Below are 13,250 nucleotides of genomic sequence, written 5' to 3'. Positions count from 1 at the left end.
CATTAGCACTGTGTCAGATGATGCCACGTTACCTTCCAGCAAGCCAGATCTCTGCTTTCCTTCCCTCGTGTGTATGGCAGGTTCTCCATTTCCCAGCAGCCTTACTGAACCTGAATATTATCAGTGTTTTGATTTTCACTCACCTGTGAAACAACAAATAGGTGTCTCACTTTATTTCATATTTCGTTGTTAATGAGGTTAAGCATTTTTGGTGTTTTTCTGTCATTTGAATTTCTTGCAGAATTTCCAGTTTATATTTCTTGGGTTGTTGGCTCTTTCTGTGGGAATTCTTAAGGATCGATAACCTTTTGTCATATAGGCTTCAAATATTTTTTTTATCCCTCTTTCTTTTGTATTGTAATGTTTTTCTTTAGTAGACTTGTCAGTTGTTAATGCTTTTTAAAAATAAATATTGTTTCTAGGTTTCATAACATGTTTAGGAAACTCTTCTTCACTGCAGGATTATAAAGATATTCTCATCTGTTTTAAAATATTTTTATGGTTTGAGTTCCCCACTTTGAGTAATTTTTTTGTGAATGATGTGAGGTGTGGGGGTAGGTGGACCTCAGGAGTAGATCTGACTTTTCTTTTCCTTTTTTTTTTTTTTAATGTTTGGCCACACTGTGTGGCATGTGGCATCTTAGTTCCCTGACCAGAGATTGAACCTGTGCCCCCTGCAGTGCAAGTGGAGTCTTAACTACTGAACTGCCAGGGAAGTCCCTGACTTTTATTTTTTAAAATGGATTGATCTAAGAAACTCTGGATTTTAGTTCTCTAGCCTCACAGAAAGCTGTTATGAATTTAGTAATGCTTAAAAAAAAACATTTTAAAAGTCTCAGCATCAGTCAGAGTCTTAAAAACGGCATCTGTCTGTAGGAGGCATTTTTCTCTTTGGTCTGCAGCTCTTGGTGAGGCACCCATTTGTGGATCCCATGGAACCCTGAGAGGCTCCCTGGGTGAACCACAGCCAAAAGTCGCAGAGGCAAAGAGAGATACATCAACGGAGCCTTGTGTCTTACGTCCGAGAACTGCTGGGGTTGTGTGATGGGCTGCAGTGGAGGGTGAGGAGTCACTTCTACGAGGAAGAGTTTTCTTGTTTTTAGTTTTAGCTGAAAGATCGTTGGTGTACAGTTATGTTAGTTTCAGGTGTATGATGATTTGATGTGTGCACACATTATGGAATGATCACTGTGATGAGTCTAGTAGCCATCTGTTACATCTAGAAACATCTGTACAGAGTTGTTACAGTATCACTGCCAGCCTTCCTCATGCTTCACCCAGTGCCCAGGATGACTTACTGTACTTCCGGAGGTTTGTACTGCTTAATTCCCTTCCCTTTGCAAATGGGAAAAACCACCCATTTGCCCCCTCCCATCTCTTCCCTTCTGGCAACCACTGTTTGGTCTCTGTATCTGTCACTCACTGCATTTATTGTTTTCTTTGTGTGCTGGATCAGCCAAGATACACCCAGTTCTTGCAGTTAACAGGTACACCCCAGATGCCTGTAACAGGTACACCCCAGATGTCTGTGACTTCCAAGGCAGGGCAGAGTGCCCACCACATGTTTCCTGAAGTTAGCGTGCTTATCATGCTCCCTGAGGCTTCATCTCTGTGCTCCTGTGAACCATCAAAGCAGGAGAAAGTCAGTGTGGCCGACAGCATGCCCCTGTTTTTGACACAGCATGTCACGTGACCACTTGATACACGGTTGGGAGATGCTTACCAAATACTCCAGGAGGATCAGAGTATTTGGTGAAAGCACTAATGACCATGGCATGTACCAGTTAAGGACAAGCTTGGAAAGCAGCGAAAGGTAGCAGGAAAAAAGTAATGTGTGCACTGTCACATATTCAGTATTAATACTGTTTTGCATAGATGAATCAAAATTTAGTGATATTTATTGTTGGGCATGCTAGCTTTCTGCTATAAATAATATAGTGAACATCCATAATGGAGTGGGTAGCCATTCCCTTTGCCAGGGGAATCTTCTCAACCCAGGGATCGAACCTGGGTCTCCTGCATTGCAGGTGGATTCTTTCCGTCTGAGCCACCAGGGAAGCCCATATTGAACACAACTCTGATGTTTTTTTCTAAGGCTGGTCTAAAGGTCAGATGACTGCATTAGAAGATGTGAATGTGCTGTAAGACTCTTGCACCTGCTGCCAAATTGCCTTCTGGAGTTTCCACTTGAAAATATTTCTGGACACTCTTTGTGGCTTCTGTCCTCTCTTCACTCACATCGTGTTTTGTCTGTCTCTTCTGCCCTGAATTCATGCTCCAAGGCCTGCAACTAACACTTTATCTAAAACTGTGTGTCCAAGGCCTGTTCCACCCTCCTTCCTGTCCCCTTCTCCTTGCTTTCCTTCCATCCTGCGGGCTGTTTACTACAGAGCACAACCACTCACAGCAGGAGACTGACTGGCGGGAGGGCCGGATATGTCTTGGGAGATGTGGGGGCCGAGTGGGAGATGGCTCATGACCTGAGCTCCCTGCCTGTTGAAGGAAGAGGATTCCCAATGCCTGGCCGCCTGGACTCTGGCAACGCCCAGAAGAGCAACTGGGGCGGGAGGGGCTGGGGGGGCTGGGCCTCAGCCTAGTGGGGGTGGGGTGGGAGCAGCTGCTATCAGGACCCCGGCTTCTGAGCCCTTTCCCCTCACTCTTTCCAGTTCTCACCTGGGACCCCTGTCCTGCACTAAGGACAGGGCCCAGGTAGGTATTTCTTAGGGTGGTGGTTTCCTGGCACCAAATGTGCGCCTTTGTGATGTCAGCACTGTCCTGCCACAGCAGCAGCCACGCAGATGCCTGCCCCCTGTCCCCCGTGTGGCACTGGTGGGCACTGCTCGCAGCGGTTGGAGGACTTGTCCCTGCTCGTCACAGGTTGTGGCGGTGCCCTGACCCAGCTCGCCAACCTCGGCCTGCTCCTGGACAGTGTCCTCCGAATTGTGAGCCAAACAGCTCGCTCCAGCTGCTTCAGACAGACCTTACAATTAGGAACATCGCCAGCACCATTTCAAAGTTGTCTTGCCCTTGGTGGTGGCTTTGGTTTCCACCAGGGTATCTCTACCATATTTTGGGAGGATGCTGTTTTAGATAAGTAGTTTCTTTATAGTTGGTTGGGTTTGTTCCTTTAACTTGACTTGTAAGCTCACTGAAGTCAGGAACCTTTTTAAAAAGTTGAGGTGTAGTTTACAGTTCTATGAATTTGGACAGACACACTCATTCTTGTAGCCGTCATCGCAAATCAAATGTAGAAGTGGGTCCATGCCTCCAAGTTTCCGCCTGCTTTCGCAGCTCCTTCTCCACCTCTCAGATTCTGTCTAATCTGTCCCTGTGGTTTTGCCTGTTCCAGAATGTCTTGTCAGTTCAGTGGCCGGCAGTCAGTGGTCCTTGTGTCTGGCCGTGCTCCTTGGCGTCCTCGTGGTGTGGGTGTGTCTGTAGCTCAGCCTCTGTGCGGCTGAGGCGGCTCCATTGTGTGGCTCTTCAGGTGTCTTACGTCTTCGGCAGGTGAAGGTCAGTATTTATGTTTCCATATATCTTAGTAGACATTTTAAAATTTGTACTTTTTAACAGAGGAGGGTTCAGTTCAGTCGCTCAGTCGTGTCCGACTCTCCGCGACCCCATGAATCACAGCACGCCAGACCTCCCTGTCCATCACCAACTCCCGGAGTTCACTCAAACTCATGTCCATCGAGTCGGTGATGCCATCCAGCCATCTCATTCTCTGTTGTCCCCTTCTCCTTCTGCCCTCAATCCTTCCCAGCATCAGAGTCTCTTCCAGTGAGTCAACTCTAAGTTGTGCAATTGATATCCTGCTTTTTTCACTCATTAATATATATGAAAAACTGAGAATGGCAACCCACCCTAGTAGTCTTGCCTGGAGAATTCCATGGACAGAGGAGCCTGACGGTCTACAGTCCATGGGGTGACAGAGTTGGACACGACTGAATGACTAACACTTAGACACTTCCACGTTCTCTATCTAGAACTTGAGTATTGGATATTTCTGGTTGCTCTTTCTACTTTCACTGCATTGTTCTGTCATAAATATTTTTAAGCATAATTTTAAAAAGTTGGTAGGTGAATTTCCTTAGAGATTTACAGAGGTCAGATTACTGGGTCACAGGTAATGAGGTCTGCTCTCCCACCGTTGTCTGACCCTGCTAAGCATACTCTAAGCTCTGAGCCCTCTGACATCTGCTCTGTCTCCCTCCATGGTTTTTTCTTTAATTGAAGTAGTGTTGATTTGGGCTTCCCTGGTGGCTCATCGGTAAAGAATCTGCCTGCCAATGCAGGAGATGTGGGTATATTCTCTGGGTTGGGAAGATCCCTTGGAGAAGGAGATGGCTGCCCACTCTGGTATTCTTGCCTGGAAAATGTCATGGACAGAGGAGCCTGGCGGGCTACAGTCCATGGGGTTGCAAAGAGTTGGACATGACTGAGCGACTAAAGAATAATAACAACAACAACAACAGCAAAGTGTTGGTTGACGGTGTTGTGTCAGACTCTGCTGTACAGCACAGTGGCTCAGTTACACACATATAGACATTCTTTTTTTAAATATCCTTTTCCATTATCCCTCCACATTTTTTCAGCATGTTAGTGATCACAATGTAGTCTCCTTATCCTATTTTTGTGTCTGTTCTACATGAATCTTCCTCATAACGCTTGTTTAAAAAGATCAGGAACAAAAGCTCATTCTGAAAGCCATCAGCATGGGAGAGTTCCCCCTCCCAAGCTGTGTCCCCCTCCCAAGCTGTGTCCCCCAACTCACAGTTCCCACCTACTTTGCTGGGCTCTCTCTGCTGGGGCTGAGGGGGCAGTGGGCTCCTGGCTTGATAATTAAGGCTGTCCTTTGCTGTGGTCCTGATTTCCTGTTCAGCTGTGCTTTCTGAGCTTGCCTGTGATCTTTAGATTCTATCTTCAGAGCTAGTCATCAGAGCAGAAAGTGCCTTCTAGTTTGCATAGGCACTGGTTTTTATGTTTTCTCAGCCTGTACTTGTTCATCCCATGAGTTCTGTAGCTTTTGATTTCATGTATTTGTGTGTTTTAGCCAGATGCCCAGGTCTGGGAGCTTTCATACAAATGTGTATTTTCACTTTGTAAGTTTTGTAACTTTTGGTATGTAATGTTTTTCACCCCTTATCTGTCTTCTCAGTGTGATAATAGTGATGCCCTCAAGATGAAAGGCGTCACTTTCCTGCTTTTCCCTGGAGCGGGGTGGGGGAGTGGAGGAAGGAACACCAGAGATGGGGAGCTAGGTGTGTCAGTGAAGACTGAGATTCTTCAATGGTGGGAGGGTATTTCTGTGTCTGTGGCCCAGCCATGGTGGGGAGCAGACAGGCTGAGGCTGTCGTTCTCTTCCCAGCGGGGTTCGTCCCCTTGCAGGCCTTGAGGCTCTGGCCAGGTGTGACTTGTGAGCAGTCTCCCTGCTCCATCTCTAAATTGGCCTCCTCTGTCTCTGTGCTCTGCTTTTTCTTGTCCTTTCTCCTGTCATCCCCTCTCCCACCTCCTCGTCTAGTCCACTGCACTCAGCATAAGCCCCTTTGAAGTTGTGTCCCAGCTCCCAGAGAGTAGGTGAACCCCTGACCAGGACTCTCCTGGAATGGGGACTCTCTTGGAACGGGGATCCAAGTCCTGGCTGCTATTCCCCTCTCTCCTGAGGTTTTCTTCCTGAAATCCCCCCCCCGGATGAGCTTGTAAAGAGGGCTGAGGTGTAAGACTGACACCCAGGCCAGGGCCCTCTCTCCAGGAACGCAGTGTCTGACCTGGGATGGGGGCTGTGCGTGTTTGCACTCAAGTAACCCAGGGGTACCTCCCGGGGCCATAGCACAGATGTTTATGAAAACTGCCGGCCAGTGAAAGGCAGGGGCTCTATTCTGGTGACACTCAGTGGTGGCATGCGGTGGGAGTCACCGACCGCCTCCTGGGCGCCGTCCCTCTTCTGAAGAGACAGGTGGATCACCCCAGCCTGTGGGGCGTGGAGCAGGGCTGCTCGCCTCCCTGGAAGAAGTGTGCCAGCCACGAGCGCCAGCTCCAAGCTCAGATTCTGCTGGCCTTGAGCAGGTAATGGCTAGTTACCTTCCTCAGGAGCTGGTTGGGACTCACCTGCTCCTGCCAGGCTGTCCTGGCCCCAGGCACAGTGAGACCCAGAAGGCCCTGTCCCTCGTCTGCCGAAGGAGGTGGTCTCCAGCGCCATCTCCTCAGGAAGACAGTGGTTTGTGTCAGATGCTGGTGGGAATATCCTTTCAGAACCCCTGTCCTGGGCTGTTGAGTGGTACTAGGAACAAGTAGTGATCAGATGGTTTTATGTGCCCTTAAGTAACTTGATTTTAACTTTGATTTTTCAGGAGAACATTAAGTTGGATAAAAGAGGAGGGCGATCATGCACCATGGCAGCGGCCCTCAGAATGTCCAGCACCAGCTGCAGAGGTCAAGGGCCTTCGCCGGCAGCGAAGGAGAAGAGCAGCAGGCCCACCCCAACCCCCCCCAGTCCCCCGCCACACCCTTCGCCCCGGCGGCGAGCCCATCTGCACCCCAGTCCCCCGGTTACCAAGTTTCACAGCTGATGAATCGGAGTCCTGTGGCCGGGCAGAATGTGAACATCGCCCTTCAGAATGTGGGGCCGGTGGTGGGCGGAAACCCCCAGATCACACTGGCCCCCCTGCCGCTGCCCAGCCCCACTTCTCCAGGATTCCAGTTCAGCGCACAGCAGAGGCGGTTTGAGCACGGGTCTCCGTCGTACATCCAGGTCACCTCGCCACTGTCGCAGCAGGTGCAGACTCAGAGCCCTACCCAGCCCAGTCCCGGGCCAGGGCCGGGCCTGCAGAGCGTGCGGGCAGGTGCCCCCGGCCCCGGCCTGGGCCTCTGCAGCAGCAGCCCCACCGGGGGCTTCGTGGATGCCAGCGTGCTGGTGAGGCAGATCAGCCTGAGCCCGTCCAGCGGTGGCCACTTCGTGTTCCAGGAGGGCTCGGGCCTGGCGCAGATGGCTCCAGGCACCCAGGTTCAGCTGCAGCACACGGGGGCACCCATCACAGTCAGCAGAGAACGGAGACTCTCACAGCCCCATGCGCAGTCTGGGGGTACCGTCCACCACCTGGGGCCTCAGAGCCCCGCGGCCGCGGGCGGAGCGGGCCTGCAGCCTTTGTCCAGCCCTGGCCACATCACCACGACGAGCTTGCCGCCCCAGATCAGCAGCATCATCCAGGGGCAGCTGATCCAGCAGCAGCAGGTGCTGCAGGGGCCACCACTGACCAGACCTCTGCTCCCCGGGGTTGGTGTCGGGGTCGGGGGGACTTCGGCGTTTGGGATGACGTCCCCACCGCCCCCCACCAGCCCTTCCAGGACTGCAGTGCCCCCGGGCCTCTCCAGCCTTCCTCTGTCATCTGCGGGGAGCACAGGTGTGAGGAAGGCTCCCAGAAAGTTGGAGGAGATCCCCCCGGCCTCCCAGGAGCTGGCTCAGATGAGGAAGCAGTGCTTGGACTACCACTACAGGGAGATGGAGGCGCTGAAGGAGGCCTTCAAGGAGTACTTGGTCGAACTGTTCTTCCTGCAACACCTTCAGGGGAACATGATGGATTTCTTAGCGTTTAAGAAGAAACATTATGCCCCTTTACAAGCTTATCTTAGGCAGAATGATTTGGACCTTGAAGAAGAAGAGGAAGAGGAGGAGGAGGAGGAAGAAGAGAAGTCTGAGGTTATCAATGATGAGGTGAGAAGCAGCGGGTCATTCTATGTGGAGTTGAGTCTACACAACTTCAAATGAAAAGTAGTCTGTGAGCCTGGGGTGTGTATAAGATGCAGTCTCATGAGGATTTCATCCAGGAGTAAAATTGAAGAATGGATTTGTTTTTTCCTTCATGGAAGGAAAGGGCTGGTCTAGTAGGGAAGATGGTGCAGAGTGGTGCTGTGAGTAATGCTGGCTCATTTAGAACAGCGACACCTCCCTGGTTTGGAGAACTAACCTGGCGTGACCCAGCTTTCCCCTGTGCTCTGCCAGGTGTCTGGGCATTGCCCAGCCCTGAAGAGCCTGCAGAAGCCAGGGGCGTGGCCACCGTCCTGCCGATTCCCCAGATTTCACATTTTACTTCTGTAGGTCCACCCACTAAAAACAGCATGGATATCATTTTTAAAGAAAGAATTTGAATCACCAGCTTGTTATAGTATATCAGATGAAATTTAAATCACTAGATATATTTTTAAGGTATCTTTATAAAATATGGTTATTACAGCAGAGCAGAATTTTTTCAATTTGTCAGTGTCTTAGATTTAAGATCATGTATTTAACTCACACTTTTGCAGATACATACAGAATGATATTTAAGATAAGACTCCTTTTTAGGTGGTGAGATTTTTGGGTGTCTGGAATGGGTGCTTAATAAATCCTCCCAGTTGGGATTTTTCAGCCCCTTAGTGATTCTTAAGATGCTTTTATTTATACTTCCTCAGAATGAAGCTGATCAGATAGGGTGACAGTGAGGTGCACTGTGATGCACTGTTTTTGTGCCTTTGTGTTGTGTACTGTATACTATGTTGGTGGGACTTACTTTGTTTTTTGATACAGCTAAAATAATGTAAATTTCTGTCAGCTCTTCTGCAAAGAAATCAGCTTTTGGTGAACAAAAGCTGGCCTCTTTGCTCATCTCCTCATTGGTATTTATTATGTGTGGCTTTGCCATTTGGTGTTTTCTTTAACACCCTTTCCAGGATGAACCATTTTTTATTTTCTAAAAGGTTTTATATGATTTTTTTGAGGGTTTCCCCTCTGTTGCCATGAAACAGTGAAGTTCAGTTCTCTTTATGTTTGTACACCAATGTTGTCTGTAGGCTCAGTCCCCTTTATCTGTCATTGCCATTCTGACCTGCACGCAGTAGGCCAGGGTGCAAACTGCCTCTGAAGTTGTCAGGGCTTTGCTACTTGAAGACTGTCTGCCATTCCCATGTTTAAAGTTTGAAGTTACAGAATCGAAGGATATTGTACTTGTGACTTAAATTGGAGTTTCTTCAAGATTTGCAGTTGAGTTAGGGTGTTATGTTATAAATCTGTCATAAATTAGTTCAGTGTCCTTTTACAGGATTTGATGCAAAAACATTCCATTTTTAAACACCAGACATTGGTGAGCTATCAGCAGTAAAATTCTAACAAAATTTTGAGCAGTCTTAAAAATTATGTTGCCTTTTTTTCTCAAAATATTTCCTCTCAGGTAAAGGTTGTGACAGGAAAGGATGGGCAGACTGGTACTCCTGTTGCTATAGCAACCCAGCTTCCTCCAAATGTTTCTGCTGCTTTTTCATCCCAGCAGCAACCATTTCAGGTACTTTTCGATGGTTCTAAAATGTAGTCTCATCCGAAACTTTTCCTCATCCAGATATTTTAACCTTCAATTTACTATTTGCTCTTCAGCATTTTTTTTCCAGAGCCCATTCCTTATTTTAAAAAAGTAAAAAAGTCTTCTTGCATATAAAATTATACAACTAAATTGCATGAATAAATGACAACACAGACCTTAATGCATTATTTTTTTGTGTGTATTGACCTGTAACGCAGTAGTAGCTTCAGCATGCATGTCATCTAATACCTATAGTCCTGTTGAATGTGTGCTCAGGATTCCTGTGTGCTGTGTTTTCAATGTTGGTTCTTTCTTGTGTCTTTTATCTGTATTTTTGAGAACAGTGCAAACAGAGCAGAAAGAAAGATTATATAGATAACTTGCTGTTTTCTGTAGCTGGAAGAAACCCTAAAGTAAAACATAGTTTTGAACTATCAAGACCTTACGCCTCTAAATGGATGTTAATTGAATGCAGACTGATTAATTTTTGAAAATTAAGTCACTCAGTGTTACATTAATAAATGCCAAGAATCTAAAAGTTTAGGTTAGATTCTAGTCATTTTGGAATAGATTATGCTAGGTTCTGAAAGCAGTTTAATCTTGTGGTGGTATGTCTTAAAATGCTTCTTAATTTTTAACTTTGATATAATTTCAAATGCATATAAAAGTTACAATTACAGTACAAAGAACTCCCCTTACATCCTGTACCCAAATTCACCAGTTGTTAACTTTTACCCCATTTGCATTATTTTCATTTTCTCTATCTTATATGTACATACAGACACATTTCCCCCCAAACTGTTTGAGAGTGAATTGTGGACATCATATTCGTGCACTTGTATCCCTAAGTACTAGAGCATGTAGCATCAGGTACCAGTGTCATCTGGTCTAACCATAGTATAACAGTCAGTTCTGGAAATTGTACAGTAACTTTTACTATGACTAAGCCACAGCTCATGTGCAAATTTAATCTCTTGTTCCGGTGACGTCCTTTGAATAGTTGTTTTTCCCTAGTCTGGGGTCACCGATTGTGTTTAGTTGTCATGCCTCTCTGGTCTTCTTTAATCTAGGCTGACTCCTCACTCTTGGGAGGAGTCCTGGTCAGTTATATTTTATAGAATATCCTTTGACATGGGCCACTAATCTACCACCTCTTGATGAGCCTTGCCAGCATTAGTTGTCATGTTAAGATGGCAAAGTGGATTTTCTAACTCCATTATTCCTTTTTCATTTACTAGTTGGCATTCTGCTGCAGTGATGAGCTTCCTTTTCTCTCTCATTCATATGTTCGTATGTGGATTCTTATTTTTTTAGATTTATTTATGTATTTGACTGTGCTGGGTCTTCATTGCTGTGTATGGGCTTTCTCTAGTTGCAGTGAGTGGAGGCTACTCTTCATTGCACTGCATGGACTTCTTATGTTGTGGTGGCCTCTTGTGTTGTGGGGTACAGGCTGTAGACACGCGGGCTTCAGCAGTTGCAGGGCGTGGGCTCAGTTGTGGTGCACAGGCTTAGTTGCCCTGAGGCATGTGGGATCTTCTCAGACCAGGGATCGAACCCATGTCCCTTGCATTGGCAGGTGTATTCTTAACCCCTGGACCACCTTGGAAGTCCTTTATTTAAACTTACTTAATTCAGTAAAATTCACTTTTTTTGGTGCATAGTTTGGTGAGTTTTGTCAAGTGCCTCAAGTTGTATAACCACCACCACACAAGAAACACAGGTCTCTCATCCCCCAGGTGTTCCTCGTGCTCCATCTTTGTCATCAAATTCTCTCCCTCCCTTAACCTTTATTCTCTGTCTCTATGATTTTTCCTTTTCCGGAATAAAATGTGAATAGAATCATATACTATAGTTTATGCTGCGTTTTCAGTCTGGCTTCTTTCATGTAGCATAATGCATTTGAAATTCAATTCATGTTGTTGAATTTACCAATTGTTTATTTTTTTGCTGAGCAGTATTCTGTTGTACGAATGTTCCCTACATTGTTTATCCGTTCACCCTTTGAAGGACGTCGGGTTGTTTCCAGTTGTTGGCATATCTAGGAGACAGATTGCTTGGTTGTTAATAAGTGTACATTCAGTTTTATATGAAACTGACAAAACTTTTCCACAGTGGCTATTCCATTTCGCATTCCCACTAGCCATGAATGAGAGTTCCTGTTGTTCCACATCCTCCCCACTATTTGTTCTTGTCAGTTTTCTTTTGTTGTTACTCTAATACGTAAGTAGTGGTTTTAATTTTTATATCTGAAGACTAACGATATTGAAAGCAACTTTTCTTGTGTTCATTTGCCATTTGGCTATCTTCCTTGGTGAAGTATCTGTTCATTTCTTTCACCATTTTTTCCCCTATTGAGTCATTTGCTTTATCGTTGCATTTGAGAATTCTTTATATAATTTGGATGTAAGCTTTTTGTCAGATACAAATTTGGAAATATTTTCTCTTCATTCTCTTAGCTTCTTTTATATTATTTTTTTATAGAGCAAAAAATTTGAGTTTTGGTACAGTCTCTTTTGCCATTCTTTTCTTTTATGGATTGTGCTTTTGACATATATCTAAGAACTCTTTGCTCAACCCAGGGTCACAAAAATTTCCTCTAGTTTTTCCCCCTAGAATTTGTATAGTTTTATGTTTACATTTAGGTCTGTGATCCATTTTGAGTAAAGTTGTTTTTTTTTTTCGTTGTATTGAGTCTTTGTTGCTGCGCACAGACTTTCTCTAGTTGCAGCTACTCTAGTTGCCATGTGGAAGCCTCTCTCCACAGTGGCTTTTCTTGTTGTAGAGCACAGGATCCAGCGTCCGTGGGCTCAGTAGTTATGGCACATGGACCTAGTTGCCCTGCAGCATGTGGGATCTTCCCGGACCAGGGATTAACCCATGTCCCCTGCATTGGGAGGCAGACTGTTAGCCCTTGGACCACCAGGGAAGTCCTTGAGTAAAATTTTGTATAACATGCAAGCATAGCTAGAGGTCTTTTTCTTTGTATATTGATAGTTAAGCACCATTTCTTAAAAATGCTGTTAACTTCGCATCTTTGCCCCAAATCCCATCTGTTGGGTCTGTTTCTAGGCTCTCTTCTCTTCCAGTGATCTATATGTCTGTCTTGTTGCTGATGCCATACTGTCTTTACCACTACAGCTTTGCAGTAAGTCCTGAAATCAGTTAGTATTATTCTCTTCAGCTTTGTTTGTTTTCAAAATTGTTTTGGTCATTCTGGTTCCTTGCACGCTTCATATACGTTTTAGAATCAGCTTGTCGGTATCTATAGAACATCCTGTTGGGATTGCATTGACTAGGTTGATCTGTTTGGGGTGAAGTAATATCTTGACAACATTCAGTCTTCCAGACCGGGAATATGATATATTTCTCCATTTATTTTTGTCTTCTTTGATTTCTTTCATCAATATTTTATAGTTTTTAGCATGCACATTCTAGGCACATTTTGTTAGATTTCTGTCCAAAAAATCTGGTTTTTCTGTGGTCCTATAGATGGTACTTAACTTGAAAAATTATTTTCTAGTTGTTTATTGCAAGTATATGGGAATACAGTGAATTGTACAACCTTGCAAAAAGCTCATTTATTAGTTTTAGGAGTTTTTTTGTAGATCCCATGGAATTTTCTACCTAGAGAAATCATGTTTGCAAAGAAAGCAAGATTTATGTTTTCCTATTTGTATGCTTTTTTTTTCTTTTTCTTGCTGTGTTGCACTAGTATGGTTCCACTGTGAGGCAGAATAGGAGTGGTAAGAACAGACATTCTTACCATGTTGATCTTAGGAGGAAAGCATTTAGTCTTTCACCATTAAGTATGATGTTAGCCATAGATTCTGTAGATATCCATTATCAGGTTAAGGAAATTCCTTTTTTCCTAGTATTTGTCATGAATAGATGTTGAATTTTGTCAAATACTATTTCTGCATC

At 45.4% G+C, this 13,250-nt stretch overlaps 1 protein-coding gene across 12 annotated transcripts in view; it reads left to right on the top strand.

Moving 5' to 3' along the window:
• The window catches only part of EP400 (E1A binding protein p400), a 108,759-nt gene that overhangs the window by 15,707 nt on the left and 79,802 nt on the right, over window positions 1–13,250 (top strand). For 6 of the 12 annotated variants that reach the window (XM_055404257.2, XM_055404255.2, XM_055404254.2 and 3 more), the window contains exon 2: window positions 6,348–7,708. In XM_055404257.2, the coding sequence (XP_055260232.2) occupies window positions 6,383–7,708 (1,326 nt within the window). In that variant the 5' untranslated portion in view covers window positions 6,348–6,382. Of the gene's footprint in view, window positions 1–3,349; window positions 3,511–6,347; window positions 7,709–9,200; window positions 9,312–13,250 lie in introns of all 12 variants that reach the window. The other 6 variants (XM_055404251.2, XM_055404252.2, XM_055404258.2 and 3 more) reach the window with 2 other exon arrangements.

This window comes from Moschus berezovskii, chromosome 19 (genome assembly GCF_049115385.1).
Source record: "Moschus berezovskii isolate FMDL1 chromosome 19, NW_MosBer_1.0, whole genome shotgun sequence".
Classification (NCBI taxonomy): Eukaryota; Metazoa; Chordata; class Mammalia; order Artiodactyla; family Moschidae; genus Moschus; species Moschus berezovskii.
The sequence above is the reverse complement of the archived record's forward strand: the minus strand, read 5'-3'. Positions and strand labels throughout refer to the sequence as shown.